The 20,722-nt window shown below is 36.4% G+C and overlaps 1 protein-coding gene across 1 annotated transcript in view; it reads left to right on the top strand.

Annotated features, from left to right (window-relative positions):
- SCAPER (S-phase cyclin A associated protein in the ER) overlaps window positions 1–20,722 on the top strand; it is a 322,094-nt gene that overhangs the window by 33,398 nt on the left and 267,974 nt on the right. The window contains exons 7-10 of the mRNA XM_080929740.1: window positions 206–306; window positions 3,152–3,268; window positions 8,716–8,873; window positions 16,384–16,634. Coding sequence (XP_080785866.1) covers window positions 206–306; window positions 3,152–3,268; window positions 8,716–8,873; window positions 16,384–16,634 — 627 coding nt within the window. The remainder of the gene's footprint in view (window positions 1–205; window positions 307–3,151; window positions 3,269–8,715; window positions 8,874–16,383; window positions 16,635–20,722) is intronic.

Genomic DNA, 20,722 nt, shown 5'->3' with positions numbered 1-20,722 from the left:
TTATCTTACCAACAGAATGAAAAACAAGCAACAATTTTCAAAAGAACAAAGAAATTAGATCACTAGACTATATGTCTTCTTTATGAATGTAAATGTAAAAATTATTAACATGAAAGCCCTTTGCTTTGATAATTTTTCCTAAAGCTCTTTTTCCCCACAGAATTTTTTCACAGAATAGTAGTTAATGTTTTGTTATTTAAATTAGGAGGTGTTAATGATGCTGGATTACTATGTGAGAGATTTCAAAGCATTGATTGACTGGATTCAACTTCAGGAAAAGTTAGAGAAGACAGATGCTCAAAGCAGGTAATGAACTCTGGTATTTATATTTGTAGTAACCCTAGTTTCAGCAGCAAGCTTTGAAATTGACAGTGGATACTGGATTTTGTACCAGGTTGATTTGAATCCTGTAACAATCTAATATTTCTCATTTGGTTCAGTAACAAATATTTATTACTAATGCCCCTGCCAGTGCAAGTCATATTATTTAGTACAGAAATTAAAGTGCTACATATGACACATGGATTTTGTTAACTAATAGTGTAACAAAATGGAACTTATACATAATGCTGGGTATGGATGATACAGTTTTTGGAGGGTGGAACATTGGCCTTTAAGATGAAGACAACAGACCAAACAGTTATGTAAGTTTGGAGGATACTTAAATAAACACAGTCTCTGGAAAGATATATTTTCTTATTGTGGTAAGCAGTGAGAAATTTATTGTTCTTTAGTTTCTCTAGATAAATTTACTCGCTACTAGAATACCATATCAAGATTTCATTTTGTTATAATCCTAGAAATCTAGAAAGCCTAATTATATGCTATTATATTATAGTAAACTATTTAGTATTCTCCTCATATCATTTCAGATTATTGTATTTCATTTCATAGACTAAAGGTACTTTAAACATATGAGAATACTTGAGACTCATTTATTTTTTGAGTCAAATAAAAAATGTACATTTACGAGAAGTCATTCATGTACACTAACTACACAACTTCCTTAAAAATTACTGCTGACAAGGTAGGAAATGCAAGGAGAGAAATGTGTGTCTAAACTCTTACTATTGCTTAGAAGCTGTTCAGAATTCTTGTGATACTGCTTATTTTTCTAGCACTCAGCAGATTTTTTAGCCTACTGCATTAAATTTCCAGTTGAACAGGACAGAGTATGAGTTATGTTCAAGTCCTGATATTGTGTGTAGGTGCGTGCATGTGTGCATGTGTGTTGTTTGGGTGCATGCAAGTATTTGTGCATGTGCATTTCTGTGTGTATATATAGAGAGACTAGAAGTTGGTATTGGGTGTTTTTATCACTTTCTACTGTATTTTGAGAAAGGTCTCTCATTGAACCTGGAGCTTACCAGACTTAGCTAGAGTAGCTTGCCAAGAAGCACCAGAGATCTGTCTCTGTCTGTCTCTGTTCCTTCTGGTTTGGGCTTATGGATGCACACCACTACCTGGCTCTTATTGGGAATCCAGATTCAGGTCTTTATGCTTGCATGGCAGGCACTTTACCCACTGAGTCATTTTCTCAGCACTCAGTACATCTCTTGTTTTTTTTTGAGACAGGGTTTCTCCATGTAACAGCCCTTGTTGTCCTGGAATTTGCTTTGTAGACCAGGCTGGCTTCAATTTAGATCTGCCTGTTTTTGTCTCTCCAGTGCTGAGATTAAAGGGATGCATTATCATGCCAATCACACACATTAGTATTTACATTAACTAGTTACCATCATGTCTTCTCTTTGCCTCATGAAGCACCTCCAAAAGATGGAAAATAACTTTAAATTTTTGGTTGATGTCATTAATCTTTATTAGCATAGTCTTCAAGTCATGCTTGACTTGGGGTTTAAAGACTAGAATTGGATTTAACATATGGATTTAACAAGAATAACCCTGTATGTAAATTTGTAAAACTAAAATGTAAAACATTCTTATGACAGCACTAAGGATGCATCTATAACTATATGTCATGGCAGTAGCAGCAATGTGCTTTCTTACATCATTTGGAAAATGACACGTTCTAATGGAAACAGTGAGCCAAAGATACCAGCATGTAAACTCCCAAAGGAAATATTCAGTGGCAATAATATATTATTCTTACCAGTTATACTAATAAAATTACATAATTAAAAAAGACTGTGTAACCGTTTTGCTGATTTTCTTTTTAAATAAAAGATATCAAATGTTGGCAAAGTTGAATTTAAATGAACATCCTTCATCTGGTAGGACTATTAACTTATTCAAATCTTTGGGTTTTTGAATACTATTTTATCTGAATTTTTTTGTTTTCTATCAGTAATCAGATTTGTATGGCTTTGTTTTTGTTCTTGTGTTTTTAGTGAAGGGTTAAAATATCTAATGACTTCATTACAAGGAAAGTAAGCTGTAGAGAGTCTGGATGGAATGATAGGCTTTGAATAGAGGATCTTGCTTAAAAAATTTCCATAGGATATGTATCTTTTCAGCTGATCATGGGGCAGAAAATTAAGAGGAAGAGAAGGTATTTAGTCTACATAGCTTCTCCAGTAAAGACCAATGGCGTCTATTGTGTTTCTACTCTGGTGATTAAGAGGTAGAGAAGGAAATTTCATGTATTCTTATGTGCTCTTTTTTAACCCTCATTTTTTTGTTTTGATTTTTTTTTACATAAACCTAGTTATCTGAAAAATCAGACAAATTAACCTGAATTAGTAGTATTGTTTTAATTTACTTTTCTGAGCATATGGAGAAGTTTGTAGATTGTTTACAGGTTTATCTCAGTTGGGTATGGTGGTGTATACTTTTAATTTCAGGTAGAAGCAGGAGGATCTCTTGAGTTCCGGGTCAGCCTGATCTACATGACACGTTCCTGACGAATCAGACCTGCATAATGTGCCCTGTCACAGACAAGCAGTGCATCTCGTGTCTTCTGTAACCCCGTGATCTTTTTGAGGGACGTAGTAGCTGTTGTTTCTTTGTGTGGAAAATCCTGTACCATAAACCACCAAAGATTGCTTTCTTGTTAATTTGGTACCTTTCTGGTAAGCAAGATTTCAGGCAGCAGTTAGAATTTGACCATGCTTTTACTAATTAATAACCAAGAGCAAAGATAAATTTGTTTCTTCTTTTTTGTTAAAGTCATCTACTGTATGTTCTAAATTGTCAGACCAACCTCACTGGCATGGGAAGTAAAGAAGATGTCTCCAGGACGACATGTGATTCAAAGCCCATCAACAGATAGAATGAATGTAACATCAACTGCAAGAAGAAGCTTAAACTTTGGGTGAGATAAAAATACTCATAGTATTATAAAACCAGTATTGCAAGAGAAAAATGTTCATAGATATCAATCCCATATATGAAAAACCATCTATCATTTCCCCAAGTACTCACCAATTTTTGCTCAGAACTGAACACACACCTGCACAAACACAAACAAACACAAAGCAATAATTGACTGTGTGTTTGCTCACCCCTAAATGGAACATCTGTATCAATGTCCTCCACCCTCAAGGCTCAGGAACTATGATAAAAGAGGGGGTAGAAAAGAATTTAAGGGGATTGGGAGGGATGCTGTATAATTCTTTCCTTCAAGACGTGACAGGGCTATTGCATTCATGCAGTTGAATACAGTCAAGCCAGCCAAAGTCCAATATGAAAATTTTTTTAATTTAATTTAATTTTTTCAGAATTATTATTTCATGTTATTTATTTGAGAATTTCATGCAGTAAATTTTAATAAAATTCTTTCACTTCCCTCAGTTCTTCCTATAGTCTCTCCCCCACACCCATTTAGCTTCTTAAAACCAACACAGAAAAACCACACACACACATACACACACACACACACACACACACACACACACACACACACACACACACACACTTCAACATGGGGGTTAATTAATATTGGCCAACTACTTCTAATATTAAGTCCTGTCCTGGAGTGTAGTTAATATACCTAGTAACACTGCATTAAAGAAAAACTATTTTTTTTCTCTCTCAGAAACATCAATTGCAAATAATTTCTTGCCTAGAAGTGGTACTTTATACCCACGTCTCTTCCATCTTGTTTTGTCTGGCTTGAACTTGTACAGATCTTAGCATGTTGTCACAGTCCATGAGGTTTTATGTGCTCAGTTCTGTTGTGTTGGAAAATGCTGTTTCTTTAAAGTTACCTGATGCCTCAGGCTCTTACAGCTGTCTACCTCCTTTTCTGTATAGATATCTGAGCTATGAGGGCAGGGTTTGGTGAAATCATCTTATTTAGGGTTGATCACACCAGAGTCACTCTGCACATTGTCTAGATTGGATCTATATTACTTACCGTCTCCTGCAAGTAGCAGCTTCTCTGATGTAGGCTGAGTGATGCACTGAGCTGAGTGTACCTGTGTGTCATCAGGACTCACCTTACTGTGTACATTGGCTACCCTCCCCAAGTCGAATAGAAGACCCTTTTACTGAATATACTACATATTTATGCCACTAAACATGGAGGAATAAAGCTGGTGTTCAACTGGAAGCTTTACATTCATATTGCTATAAGACTAGCATCCATAGTGCTAGGACTATACCTGTTGCCAAAACTCAAAAGCAGTGCTTTTTAACCTTCCTAATGCTTTAATCATTTAATATAGTTCTTCATGTTGTGGTAACCCACAAACACTAAATCATTTTTGTTACTTCATAACTAATTTTGCTACATTTATGAATCATAGTGTAAATATCTGTTATATTTTCTGATAATCTGAGCTACCCCCGTGAAAGGGTTATTCAACTCCTATAGGAGTTGTGACCTATAGGTTGAGAACTGCTGTTGTTCTAGGCTGTATCATATTGACAGTAGATGTTAACTCAGAGCATCTCTGTTCACATTTGTTTGAAGTTGTTGAGGCTTGCTCTTACATGGTGTTATTTTTAAAAAATTATTTTTTTCTCTCATATATTACATTCTAAGTGCAGTTTTCTCTCCCCTCTCTCCTCCTCTACGAACCCTCTCAGCAACACCTCACTCACCTCATAATACATTCTTCTGCCATTTCTTTTTAGAAAAGAGCAGACCTCTCATGGATATCAACCAAACATGCATATCAAGTTACAATAAGGCTAGGTACTTCCCCTCATATTAAGGCTGTTCAGGGAAACCCTGTTTGAGGGAACAGATTCCAAAAGCAGGCAGTTGAGAATTCTTTGTTTATCTCTGTCTCCCATTTTTTAATAGGATTATTTAATTCTCTATAGTCTAGCTTTCTGAGTTCTTTGTGTATATTGGATACCAGCTCTCTATCAGATGTAGAATTGGTAAAGATCCTTTTCTAATCTGTAGGCTGCCGTTTTAACAGTGTCGTTAGCCTTACAGAAGTTTTGCAATTTCATGAGGTCCCATTTGTCAATTTTTGATCTTAGAGCATAAGCCATTGGTGTTCTGTACAGGAAAATTTCCCCTGTGCCTATGTGTTCTAAACTCTTCCCCACGTTCTCTTCTAATAGTTTCAGTGTACCTGGTTTTATGTAGAGATCTTTGATTCATTTGGACTTCAGCTTTGTACAAGAGATAGGAAAGGCTGGATTAGCATTCTTCTGCATGCTGCCAGTTGAACCAACAGCATTTATTGAAGAGGCTGTCCTTTTTCCATTGAATGTTTTTTAGCTTCTTTGTCAAAGATCAAGTGACCTTAGGTGTGTGGGTACATTTCTTGATCCCCAATTCTGTTCCATTGACTTACCTGCCTATCTTTGTACCGATACCATGCAGTTTTTATCACACATTGCTTGTGATCAGGGAAGGTGATTCCCCCAGAAGTGTTTTTATTCTTGAGAATAGATTTCGCTATGCTAGGTTTTTTGTTATTCCAGATAAATTTACAAATTGCTTTTTCCAATGCTATGCTAGGTTTTTTGTTATTCCAGATAAATTTACAAATTGCTTTTTCCAATGCTATGCTAGGTTTTTTGTTATTCCAGATAAATTTACAAATTGCTTTTTCCAACTCTATGAAGAAGTCAGTTGGAATTTTGATGGGGATTGCATTGAATCTGTAGATTGCTCTAGGCAAGATGGCCATTTTTTTCTATTGTATAGTTTTGGCTTCTTTGTCAAAACTCAGGTGTCCATATGTATGTGGATTTATGTCTGGATCTCCAGTTCAATTTCATGGATCAGTATGTCTGTTGTTACAGCAATATCATGAGGTTTTTATTACTACAGTTCTATAGTAGAGTTTGAAATTGGGGTTGGTGATACTGCTGGAAGTTCTTAATTGTATAGAATTGTTTTAACTATTCTTTTTTCATATCAAGTTGATTATTATTTTTTATCAAGGTTTGTAAAGAATTGTCAAAATTTTGATGGGAATTGCATTGAATCTGTAGATTGCTTTTGGTTTGCTATGTTGACCCTACTGATCCATGAGAATGTGAGATCCTTCTATCTCCTAATATCTTCTCCAGTTTCTTTCTTCAAAGTTCTTGTCATAAAGGTTGTTCACTGGCTTGGTTAGAGTTACCCCAAGATGCTTTGTATTATTTGTGGCTTTTGTGAAGGGTGTCGCTTCTCTGATTTTTTTTTCTTATCCCATTTATTGTTTCTATACCTGAGGACTACAGGGTTGTTGCTTTTGGAGTTAATCTTATATCTCCCCACTTCACTGATGGTGTACAGCTGTAGGAATTGCCTGTTAGAATTTTTGGGGTTACTTATGTATATTGTCATATATCATCTGGAAATAGCAGTCTTTGACTTTCTTTTCAATTTGCATACCCTTGATCTCCTTCAGTTGTCTTACTGCTTCATATAGAACTTAAAGTACTATAGTAATAGACACATAGAGTGGACAGCTTGTCTTGTGTCTGATTTTAGTGGAATTGCTTTGAGTTTCTCTTTGTTTAATTTGATGTTGGCTATTGGCTTGCTGTAAGTTGCTTTTATTATGTTTAGGTATTTCCACTGTATCTTGATCTCTCAAGTATTTTTATCATGAAGGGATGTGGGATTATGTTAAAGCCTTTGTCCAGTATTTAATGAAATGATTGTGTATTTTTTCTTTTAGTTCGTTTATATGAACTTTTCTCATTGGATATATTTTAAAAAAACATTGGATATTCTCCATATTTACATTTCAAATGTTATTCCCTTTCTCCCCTCCCATAACCTTTCCACCTCCACTTGTTTTCATGAAGGTGAGCCCTCTCCCAACTACCCTCTCCACCTCTGTGCCTTGGCATTTCCCTACACTGGGAAAATGAGCTTTCACTGGACCAAAGGCTTTTTCTCCAATGGATGCCAGACAGTACTATCCTATGCTACATGTGCAACTGGAGCCATGGGTCTCTTCATGTGTGCTCATGGGTTAGTGTTTTTTATTCCCTGGGAGTTCTGGAAAATTTGGTTGTTCGATAATATTGCTCTTCCCATGGGGTTGCAGACCCTTTAAGCTCCTTCAGTCCTTTCTCTAACTCCTTCATTGGGGTCCCGGTGTTCAGTTCGATGGTTTGCTGCAAGCATCCTCAACTATATCTGTATGACTCTGGAAGAGCCTCTGACGAGGTATCCATATCTGGTTCCTGCCAGTAAGCACTTCTTGGCATCAGCAATAGTGCTTGGGTTTGGTGGCTGCATATGGGGTAGATCCCCAGGTGAGGCAGTCTCTAAATTATCTTTTTTCTTGAATCCCTGCTTCTCTATTTGCCTTGTATTTCCTCCCATGAGTGTTTTTTTCTCCCTTCTATGAAGGACTGAGGCATCCACCTTCTGGCATTCCTTCTTTTTGAGCTTCATAAGTTCTGTGAATTTTTTCTTGGTTATTTAGAGCTTTTGGGGCTAGTATCCACTTATCAGTGAGTGCATACCATGAGTGTTCTTTTGTGACTGGGTTACCTCACTCAGAATGATAGCTTCTAGTTCCATCTGTTTGTCTATGAAATTCATAAAGTCATTGTTTCTAATAGCTGAGTAGTACTTCATTGTGTAAATGTACCACATTTTCTGTATCCATTTCTCTGTTGAGGAACATCTGGGTTCTTTCCAGCTTCTGGCTTATGATAAATAAAGCTTCTATGAACATGGTGGAGCATGTGTCCTTTTTAGATGTTGGAGAGTCTTTTGGATACATGCCCAGGAGTGGTATAGCTGGATCTTCAGGTAGTACTATGTCCAATTTTCTAAGGAACTGCCAGACTGATTTCCAGAGTGGTTATACCAGCTTGCAATCCCACCAACAGTGGAGGAGTGTTCCTCTTTCTCCACATCCTCGCCAGCATCTGCTGCCACCTGAGTTTTTGGTCTTAGCCATTCTGATGCTGTGAGTTGGAATCTCAGGGTCATTTTGATTTGCATTTCCCTGATGACTAAGGATGTCAATAAAGGGAAAGAATTCCAGGCTAAGCCAGCAATGGCTTTTTGATAATTGTGAACTATTAATGTGACTGTAGGAGGAGTGGATAGGATAACTAGGTTGACTTAAGGGAAATAACTTTAGAAAATAGTATTTCTTAATTTTCCAGGAGCCAAAATCGAATATTGCCAATGAAGCATCACATTTGCAGTTTATGAAAGGAATGTACACAGAGAAGAAGGAACAGTTTTAGTAGTGCCTGTGTCAAGAGTGACATGTACTGTTATTTATAAAAACAGAATGGCAAGAAAGATTTAAGTATTTACATACAGTATTATATTTTCACAATAATTACTTTGATATTTAATTTACTACATGTGTTTCTTGTTTTCAATAGGAATTTACCTGGTGCAGTAACTGCCCCATGTCTGGCTCCCACAGGTGTCAGTTGGGCTGACAAGGTAAAAGCTCATCACACTGGTTCTACCACTTCAGAGGTAACACCTGCTCAACCCTGTGCACCGATGGCAGTGCAAAAGACTTCCCGGAAAAATGGCAAGTGATTTTTGAGTTCTCTTTTTAAATTTTTACTTATTCATGTTTTAGCTGCCTATAGTTAGAAAGGGATGTTTATACATTCTAAAACTTGGCCCTGCTGGGCGTTTGGGGCACACACCTTTAATCCCAGCACTTGGGAGGCAGAGGCAGGTAGATCTCTGTGAGTTTGAGGCCAGCCTGATCTACATAATGAGTTCCAGGATAGCCAGGGCTACATGGAGAAACCTTGTCTTGAAAACCAAACCAACAATCCAACAACCCCAAACTTGCCCTCATTTTCTGTCATATTGATCTCTATTAGTTAAAACCATAGTGTGTAGGCTTACAGTGTAGTAACTCATCGATAGAGTGCTTCCCTAGCATATGGGATATCCTGAGACTCCTAAACTTTTTTTTTTTTTTTTTGGTAGTATGGATGTATTTCATTTTATTTTTATATTTTGATTTCAGTCAGTTTTGTTCATTTAAAACATTACTCCTTTTGTTTACATAATGTATTCTTCTGATTTTATTTTGTACAAATAGACTTGTTGCAAATTAGTGGTAGGCAGGAGTTCTGTACTATTCTCGTTTTTGTTGTTATAGCATATCAGAATATGTACTTTTTAAACAAAAGAAGTTTATTTAACCTACAGTTTCAGAGGGGGGAGGTATCCAATATTTGTTGGCCCCATCAATTCAATGTCTAGATGCTATAAATACAATTTTATAATATACAAATTTCTGAAAAAGATAATTAATTCATACTCTAGAGAGTATAGCTAACTAAATTACCCATTAAAACTGAGAAGAGATTTCTATATTTTTAAAGATGCAAGGTCTCAAAAAAGGATTATGTTTTTCAGACCCAGTTACTAGTAGAAAAAAAATAAAACAGCACAGAGAGCCAAAGATTTAATTAATTATTTAATTAACCAGCCAGTGATGACAATCTCAGGGTGAGAGCCACTAGTCTAGACTTTTTATGATTACAGTGTATGTGAAAGTGAAGAATTTAGGAAGGTGATATTAAGAAATTGAGAATTAGCTAGGTGTGTTGGCATGCACCCTAGGGGAATGAGATAGGGTCATGAGTTTGAAGCTAGTTTGATCTACATAGCTGGTTCAGGCTAGCCTGAGTCACCAGCAACAATGGAAAACATTTGAGGACTTTGGCAATAAATTAACTGTGAACACAGTAAAAAAAAAATCAAGGCTAACCAGGAGAGATAAAAAAGGAAAGAAGAGTGATGAGAGACACATGAAATCTACAGAAAGAGTGCAGGGACATCGCAAAACTGCATTAGAAAAATTTACGTACATTTCCCAAACTGCTAAAAGAAATTAGCAGTGCTTTGTTTAAGAAAGCCTGTGAGTTCCAAGCAGGAAAAATACAAAATAAATTTTATCTAAATACAATATAATAAAAATACAGAAAATTGAACAAACATAAATATCAACAAGGAATGAAAATAGCATTGGGTAGCTGACTTTACAGGAGAACTCTGAATACTAAGTACAGTGGAGCAATATGTTTAGAATGCTAGAAGACATTGCTAAAAATGTACAGAATCAAGATAAAATAAGGACATTTTTAGGTAAAAGTTTTGGAAGGTTTTATACAGCAGAGCTGTGCTCAGAGCACAGTTCTCTACAGAGAACCTTTGAGATGGAAAAAAATCATTCCTGATGGACACCTGTGCACCTAGGCCTGAAGGGAGTAGTGGGGAGCCTCAGCACAAGTAAACTTAGACAGTTCAAAGAGTGTGGACTGTATAAGCTTTGTGAATCTGTTAAATTCCCGTCCTTCCTTCTTCTTTACCCCCCTCTCTATCTCTTCTCCCTCCCTCCCTTCCTTCCTTCCCATCTCTTTTAAACTTTGGAAGCCAAAAGTTGATGTCAGACGTGTTTCTATGTTGTTCTCTACTTTGCTTTTTTAGACAGGAGCATTCAGTCGGTTAGTCTGGCTGGTCATCTGTTCCCTGAGATCCTTCTGTCTCTGCCTCTGCCAACACTGGCTTTTACTGCCATCTTTAGTTTTTTATATGGGTGGTAGGGGTCAGGACTAACCCCCCCCCCCGCCCAGCTATTAAATAGGGACTAAGTATTCAAATGTCTGAGTGTAGGAGACATCTCATTCAAACCACTGCATTCTACTCCTCGGCGTCCCTTGTCTTGTGGCCATGACATAATGCAAAATGCATTTAGTCTAACTTCAAAAGTCCTCATATCCTTCCACAGTTTCAACATGTTTTTAAAGAGCAGAGTCCAAGTCTGTTCTAAGACTCTCTGAATTGTAACCCTATTAAATAAAAAACCAAGTTATATACATTCAACATACAATGATATAGAACATATATTACATCCCAAAATGGCAGAATTGGGGTGCAATAAGGAAATACTGGACCAAATCAAGACTTCCTGTTCACTATCTGGACTTGCCATGCGTCTGTCTGCCCGTTTGTCTGAATGGGTTTTGCCTTTTGTCTGAGCAGCTGGACTGAACTCTGCATCCCATCTCTGTGGCCTGATTCCCAGCTAGCTGCAGTAGCCCCCAGCTTCTGCTGCTGCCCACCTGACCATGTTGCCTTCCAGGCCCAGAGTCCTTTGCATTCCTATCAGTTTTTTAGATTTGATTTCTTAGGCCTCTTTGAATTTTACCTTGCTTCTTACCTTTTTGGGTTTTTGTTTTTGTACCTTACATGTTTACATACAGGTATGTATGTGATGTGTAATTTATAACCTAAGAATTAATATTAGTAATTAAAATTGGAAATAAAAATCTGTGTCTTGGCTTGGGCTGTCAAAGAAAGTGAAGAGTACCAGGCAAATTCTTGTCAAATGAACTGCCATACATTGTCACTTTATTGTTACGTTAACTCCTAACTTTAGGAAGACACAAAAATGTTCCTCTACATTGGCTAAATAGCATGCCTATGGCAATAGCTGAAGTGTTTACGTAATTCAAACCAGCCAAGATACTGAATATTAAATGTTAGCAGGCCTGACACAATTGACACAATCAATAAATTGTATGTGTTCCTCACTGTTTCTTTTGCTTCTGATACTTGAGTCTGAGTACTTGGTAGGGTTATGTATTCTGACTTGCTGACCCTCTGCTTTGTAATCTACTTCACAAAGCTTTATACTTTGTGTTCTGCTTATTAAGCCAGCGAGTACATTCATAAATTGCTTTCTATCCTTCAAAGTAAGAATTCTGAGTGTGGGACCATCTAATGGAGGGTCAGTAGCCTCTTGGTCACATCTCTTAAGAAAACTGGTTTTCTTTCCCACCAGTTGGCAAATGTATCTGACCTAGGGGTGGATTTCATCAGCCCTTTTCTTCAGCCATACTGATTTTTTTTCATCTTCTTCTGATCTTTTCTATATAATCACAGCTGTTATGAGTTATGAATATGTGTGATGATCGTTGCATGTCCTACACCCATGCAGACAATCTAACACCAGGTGGGCCCAGTAGGTGTATAAAGAGCACATGAAGGTAGATGGATAAGGGAGGAATAAGAGAAGAGAATACAAATAGATTTGGCAGACATGTTAATATGCCTGTGTGAAATTCTCAAACAATAAAAGGTTTTCAAAACTGTATAAAATACTGATGGATATTAAAATGCAGTATTTGTTTTTTTAAAAAAAAAATGCTATCAAACCAGAGTAAGTGGCAATACCAGAATAGAAGAACAAATGTAAATCTCTGTTGAATCACACATTTGTGATAAAACTGTAGTAACATCTTAGATGCCCAACTTAAAGTCTACTTTCTGACAGACATGTATTTATATTTGAATCAGCTAAAAAGTAAAAAGGTTTTCAGCATTTGCTAGTCATCCCTGTCTTTTTCCTGTTGCATCTTTTTACATGTCCACAGATGTAAGAGCTGTACTTGAAAAAAACTAAACCAAAACAAACTCACTAACACTCCAAAGGCACTGTATGCTCTCTCTTTAAAGTAGGGTTAGCTCTCTGACCTTCTCTTCAGCTGTTGTTCTGATCATGCTTCTCTAATTCACAGAGATGGTGCCTTTTTGTGTGGTTGATTTCAATCTATACGTGTACATGTATTAATCTAATTAACATAATAAATAACCATTTGTATATTTGGGAAACAATCACTCCACTTCCTGAGAGAGTCAGATCCATTTTAATGTCTGACTGCCTCCCAAGTGAGCCTGTTGTTTTAAGTCATCATCTACCATTCAGAAATGCTTTATTTCAGCTGTGAGGACCACTGTACCTGAAGCTGTGACTCCTATTTCAGAAAGCCCTACACCAGCTGTGGCTACTTCAGACAACTTGCACCAGCTTCAGCTGTTGCTAGTTGGTGACCTTTCTTCCTGCATCTGTTCTCACTAAGGTCTTGTTATAATTGAAAGCCTACATTTGGACCTTATGCCAGACTTGAGTTTGGTGTGGAACTTGGAGCAGTTTGTGAGTGGTTCAGAAATATAATCCTACATTTATGTCCCAGTCCTTCCAGGCTGTATCTAACTAGAGGACCAAGCTGGTAAGAGGAGGAGGAGATAGTGTCAGTGGTTGTCATGTTGACAGCAGCCATGACAGTAACAAGTGGTAGTGGTTATGGCCTTAACAATGAGAAGGCTGCTGTAGAGTTCTAGGCCTGAATAGCAGGCAGCCTGAAGATCTGAATTCAGTTCCTTGGTACTTTAGTGGAAGGAGAGCACTGACTCCTGAAACTTGTTCTGTGACGGTCACGGGCACCAGCGTACACAGCACACGCACACACACACACACACACACACACACACACAGGAGATGGCGGGGGAGAATTATAGGTTTTTCTCTTTTGTAGGATGACAGAGAAGAGGCAGAATACCATGTTACTAATTCTAACAGGGTTTGGTTTTAGATTGTATTAAAGTCTGTTACTCCTTTTGATATTTCCATTGAAAACTCCCAAGTGTTCAGAAAACCCACTATGTCCCTGAATTTTAGTTTTTGTTTCCAAGTATTGTACAGTTACTTCAAATTCTGCTTATCTCATTAATATCCCAGCTGCTTTTTTCTGCTGCTCTTTTGGAGTCTTGCCTTGTATATGAAGAGCTGAGTAGTTGTCAGCACCTCAGGGAAGATTGAATGCAGATTTTTTTTTGGGGGGAGCCTTATTTCTCTGTAGTATTCCCCACTTTCTGTAAGTTGTTGTCTCTGGACTCTAGTGCCAGGACAGGGACGCTGGCTTTTGCTAGAACACAGTTCCTTGTTCTCTTAGTGCCAAATGTCTTAAGTTAGAATCTGAGGTGAATATGAGTCTGATGCTGCCATTCCCTTCACTCAGGGATGGAGATTTTCAAGACATGCTTATGCTGGTTGCTTTCCAGCACCTTTAAACAGTTCATTTATATATTTTGTCTAGTTTTTATGGCTGTTTTTGGCAAGAAAAAGGCCAATTTTCATTCAAGTTCTTTTTTTAGGCCTGGACTATTAAGTCTAAATACATATGCATGCATTCATGGAACATTTACTCAAATTAAAACATGCTGAGTTGTTAGAAAGTCTTGTAAAATTTCAGATGATTTATATCATTTGGGATAGAGGGGGTGGGAGTGCTACTGCTGCTGCCGCGGAGCCTGCTCAGCAGGTAAAGAACTCGCTGCCAAGCCTGATGACCTTAGTTTTGTACCTGCGATGAATCCACATGGTAGAAAGAACCAAGTCTTGGAATTTTCTGTGATCTTCATATGGGAACACCCTCTATAAAATAGAGATAAAGAATATTTGTTACAAATCACATGGTATTAAGTTAGAAAAAAATACAAAAAGATAGCTGTATAATTCTGAAAATTTTGAGACTTCATAAGATACATCTGGATGGTGTCAGGAAGGACATCTTAGTGAAAAATTTGAAAAAAGAATTAAATGAAGGTAAATATTTAATATCTGTGGGGTAAAGAAGGAAAACTAAAATATCTTTTTTTGAAGTTGCAAAAGACAGGCTAAAGCCCATGGAACTAAGAAGAAAAAATATAGATAGCTATAAATTTAAGAGGTATTTTTCAAGTAGATGAATAAAATGAATACTCTCCAGTAATGTGGATGAAGGAGTAGAAGGGATGAAGATATGTTGTCAGGGAAAGCGAGGGCTGATGTAAAGCGCCAGTGTTGACAGAATAACCATAGACTACTAAAGCAGCGTTATACCTCAGATTTAGAAAAATTTCAGAAGAAATGGAAAAATTCTTAAGTACAACTTCAAATTTAAATAATATGAGTTAGGGAGAAGCTTGAAGGGACTTTATAATTATCTTGAAAAAATGTGAATATGAAATATCTTTTCCCAAAAAAGATTTTAAGTCAAGATGGCTGTACCTATTAATTCTCCTTAACTTGTAAATAAAAATGGAAAGTCCTTTGAAATTTATCCTAAGGTAAAAAGGTCATATTTTATGATGTTAGCATAATCTTAATATCAAGACCTAACATGGAAATTACAGGAAGATTGTCTCTTAAACACTGATGTAAATATTATAACCAAGCATTAATGCATTAAATACTGTGATAAATACATTGATGTATCACAACCAGATGGGATATTTTCATTCTTCCTCAATTAATGGTTATATTGAGTTAAATTTAATGCAACTTTACACATGACATTTGTAATATTCTTAAATATATATGTGTAAGATTGTGAAAGGAGACGTGGATTTTAGTTTTTATACTTTTGTTCTAATATTCCATTTTGAGTGGCTGACACAGTTTAACACATGATTTGCTGTCCTTAAACAATTGTTATTATGGGAATAATTTATCAATATAGTTTTCACTGATGCTTCATTGAAAATGTGATTTGTCTGTAGCTTTTTATTTTTTGTTTCCAAGAGACTTTAGTATAGTTTTAAATTTTGAAATACTCCTTTTTACTTGCTTCAGTTTTTAAATTTTATGATAGTGTTTGTGTTGGCTGTTTCGTCTAATGGATTAGGACCAACTTTTTGGTAGTGTTTTTTTTTCTTTTAAAGAATGAACTGATTAATCATAATTTGGAGAGGATCTGGCTGAATTAACTAGGAACTGAAATCTTTTGTTAAACTTTTAGTTTTATAATTCAGTTTTCTCTCCTTGTGTGGTTCTTACTCATGGTATGATTTCTTGTTTAATTTGCATTATATTTAAATATAAACAAATATTATATATATTTGTTATATATTTATAACAAATTTATATTAGTTATATATACTTAATAACATATAGTATGTTTTGATAAAGTTAAGCATGACTAAATATTGAATGTAGAATTGATATGACTTACAGCATTGTTTCTTTGCTGGGTATACTAATAGTGTTGAAGATGTTTTCTGTTAAAAAACAGACTAAATAATTACAGGGAAAGTGCAATAATGTCTAAAATTTGCCTTAAAATAATTTAGGAAAAATAATAGGGAAGGAGAAATTAATGAAATTAAATTGGAAAACATTTCTACTTTGTAGGTTCTCCAATATTTTTATCATGTAAAGAAATTTGATTTAATTTCTTCCCTTAATTGTATAGAACGGAAAGATGCTGAGGGATGGGAGACTGTTCAGAGAGGTCGGCCAGTTCGTTCCCGATCGACAGCAGTGATGCCAAAAGTTTCACTAGTGACGGAAACCTTAAGGTCAAAGGATGACAGTGACAAGGAAAATGTATGCCTTTTACCTGAAGAGAGCATTCAGAAAGGGAAACGTGTTGAAGACAGATGTCCTACTGTTGACTCGCTATCCAAAGACTCTTCTGACCATCTTCTTTCTGAGAAAATTCAGGTAATATATTTTGAAAATTCTCACTATGTGTTTAAACATGTCTCTGTGCTAGAATGTCTTATCTTCTCCACGTCAGCCTTTGTTTCTGTAATTTGAGATCTTAAGAAAGGTTTCAGATTAGATTGGTTAAATGTACCCCCTACTTAGATTTACTTACTAATGTTTATTACGTTTTCTTCTTACTCTGCCTGAATGTCTGTCTATGCTATGCCAAACGCTTGAGGTTAATGTGCCAACCTGAAAGCCATCCACTTTTATACCATAGCATGTATCTTCTAGGAACAGATAGATTCCTTTATGTCATTATGCTATAAAGGATATAACATTTGTATAATACCGAATATGTTGTCAGTATTTAAATTTTTCTTATTGTATCAGCTTTTTAGTATTTTGTTAAAAATCTAAAGGCTTTAAAATTTGTTTTTAAAGATTATACTTATATTAGTATGTGTTATTGTGTACCTGAAGAGGTCAGGGAACATTTTATACGAGTTTGTTGTCTCCTACTATCATGGTTTGGGGTTTTGAACTCAGGTCATTAGGCTTAGCATTTTATCCACTGAGCCATCTTGCCCATCCCGTTGTTTATGGTTTAAAGATGTGGCCTTACTGTATAGCCTAGTCTAACCTATAACTTAACTATCCTGTTGCTTTAGCCTTTCAAAGGTCAACATTGCCAGACTGCTTTTGTTGTTTGCTTTTTTTAACTTTGGTACAGTTTTGCTGTGTAACCCAAGCAAGTCATGATCATCTCTTTTCAGCTTCTAAAGTTCTGGGGCTGCAAGAATATGTCATTATGAATGGCCCTACTGACCATCTTTGTAGATTATTTGTTTTCTGGTTTAGGATTATGTCTAGAAACGTGTGGTGATGTTGTTAGCTCCTCGCCTGCCTGAGGCTTTCATCCTCGATGTGTTGGAAGAACTCATTGCAGCTTTGATTTTGTTTTCTCTTGCGTCATAAATACTGTTCTTTGTCTGTAGTTAAGTTTGTTTTATCCCTTTGTGTCAGAAATAAAATGGTTATACTTAATGTCGCAATGATTGTAATTACACAAGGTCTTACTAATCAGCTCAGATTGTGTTCTCATACTTCATTTGGGGTTTAGTATCATTAAAAAATGACATTGAGATATGGTTTTGCTTTAGCTGTCTATAATTGGCAGTGTTAAGTATATTTTTTTTAAAGTTAAGTTTCCCAGTATTTTTTCACTTTGACTTATGAATTCATATGCTTTTTGGATAAAATTTATATAAATTTTATATGAAATTCCTCATTAATTTGTTATATAAAATGAATAATGACATATTATTTGTTATCAGAAGAAATGTTCTAAATAAAACAAATCATTTATAAAATAGTTGTGGCCGGCAGGTTCCTGGGTGCTCAAGAGGCACTCAGAACATCCGCCACTAGGAAGAGCAGAGACCCAGACATGCAGGACTGGCAAGAACCGGGTGAGAACGGATTCTGACTAGCCAGGGGGCAGAAAGATCTCAGTGGAGCACATGGTAAGTGTGTGCCTGCCCGGCTTGATCCAGGGATCCAGGAACCCTGCGGTGGCATTGGGCCCTCTGTTCTCAGTCGGCAGCTTTTGGGGTGTACAACAGGCACTTAGAATAGAAGAGGGCAAAGAATATCAACTAAGAGGCACAGTAAATATCTTCAACAAAACTGTAGAAGAAAACTTCCCTACCCTTAAGAATGAGATGACCATGAGCATAAAAGAACCCTACAGAACTCCAAATAGGTTGGACCAGAAAAGAAATTCCTCCTGGCACATAATAGTCAAAACACCAAGTGCCCGAAGCAAAGAAAGAATACTAAAAGCAGTAAGGGAAAAAGGTCATGTAACATATAAAGGCAGACCAATCAGAATCACACCCGATTTCTCAACAGAGACTATGAAAGCTAGAAGAGCCTGGAGAGACATCATGCAGACACTAAGAGAGCACAAGTGTCAGGCAAGCTGCTATACCCAGCAAAACTCTGAATCACCATAGATGGAAAGACAAAGACATTCCAAGACAAAACGAAATTCACACAATATATGACCACAAACCCAGCACTACAACAAGTAGTATAATTGGTGGGAAATCCAATACAATGAGGGGAACCACCTTATAGTAAAAAGAAGAAAACTTCTAAGCAAGAAAACCAAAAGAAGAAAGAAACACAGGCACAATTCAACCTACCAAAGCAACAATAGCAGGAAGCAGCAACCACTATTCCTTGATTACTATTAACATATATGGACTCAAGTCCCCAATAAAAAGATATAGGCTATCAGACTGGATACATAAACAAAACCCAGCATTTTGCTGCATACAGGAAACTCATCTCAGAGACAAAGACAGACACTATCTCAGAATAAAAGGTTGGGGAAAAAACCTTTCAAGCAAATGGCCCCAAGTAGCAAGCTGGAGTGGCCATTTTAATATCAAATAAAGTAGATTTTCAACCAAAAGATATCAAAAAATAAGGAAGGACACTTTTTACTCTTACAGGGGAAATCTGTCAGGAGGAATTCTCAATCCTTATCATATATGCTCCAAATACAAAAGCACCCATATTCATAAAAGAAACCCTACTAAAGCTCAAAAAATACATTATACCCCACATAATAATAGTGGGAGACTTTAATACCTCACTCTCACCAATGGACAGATCATAGAAACAGAAACTGAAAAAGACACTGTAAAACTAACAGAGACTATGAACCAACTGGAATTAATAGTTATCTATAGAACATATCATCCTAAAACAAAAGAATACACCTTCTTCTCAGCACCTCATGGCACCTTCTCAAAAATTGACCACATAATTGGACGCAAAATGAGCCTCAATCAATACAAGAAGATCGAAATACTCCCATGCATCCTTTCAGATAACCATGGTCTAAGGCTGTTCTTTAATAACAACAAAGACAACAAAAACTCATATACACATGGAAACTAAACAATGCTCTATTAAACGATAGCAGGGTCAAAGAAGAAATAAAGAAAGAAATTAAGAATTTTCTAGAATTCAATGAAAATGAAAACACGACATACCCAAACCTATGGGATGCAATGAAAGCAGTACTGAGAGGAAAACTCATAGCTCTTAGGGCTTACAAAGAGAAACTGGAGAGAGCATACACTAGCAACCTGACAGCACAGTTGAAAGCTCTAGAACAAAAGGAAGCAGATACACCCAAGAGGAGTAGACGGCAAGAAATAATCAAACTTAGGGCAGAAATAGACCAAATAGAAACAAAAAAGAACCATTGAAAGAATCAACAAAACCAATGGCTGGTTCTTTGAGAAAATTAACAAGATTGATAAACACTTAGCCAGACTAACTAAAGGGCAAAGAGAGAGTATCCAAAATAACAAAATCAAAAAGGAAAGTGGAGAAATAACGACTGAAACTGAGGAAATTCAAGAAATCATCAGATCCTACTACAAAAGCCTATATTCAACAAAGCTGGAAAATCTGGAGGAAATGGATGAATTCCTAGACAGATACAAGATACCAAAGTTAAACCAGGACCAGGTAAACCCTCTAAATAATCCCATAACACCTAAAGAAATAGAAGCTGTCATCAAAAGCCTCCCAACCAAAAAAAGCCCAGGTCCAGGTGGGTTCAGTGCAGAATTTTATCAGACATTTATTGACGACATAATACCAATACTTTTCAAACTATTCCACAAAATAGAATCAGATGGAATACTACCTACCTCATTTTTTGAAGCTACAATAACCCTCGTTCCTAAACCACACAAAGACCCTACAAGGAAATAGAACTACAGACCAGTCTCACTTATGAACATTGATGCAAAAATACTCAACAAAATCCTTGCAAACCGAATTCAAGAACACATCAAAACGATCATTCACCATGATCAAGTAGGCTTCATCCCTGGGATGCGGGGATGATTTAGTATAAAGAATTCCATCAATGTAATCCACCATATAAACAAACTCAAAAAAAAAAAAAAAAAAAAAAAAAAACCACATGGTCATCTTACTAGATGCTGAGAAAGCATTTGACAAAATCCAACACCACTTCATGTTAAAAGTCTTGGAAAGAACAGGAATCTAAG

Source organism: Micromys minutus, assembly GCF_963924665.1.
Source record: "Micromys minutus genome assembly, chromosome: 16".
Taxonomy (NCBI): Eukaryota; Metazoa; Chordata; class Mammalia; order Rodentia; family Muridae; genus Micromys; species Micromys minutus.
This window is presented reverse-complemented; position numbering and strand designations above follow the sequence as displayed.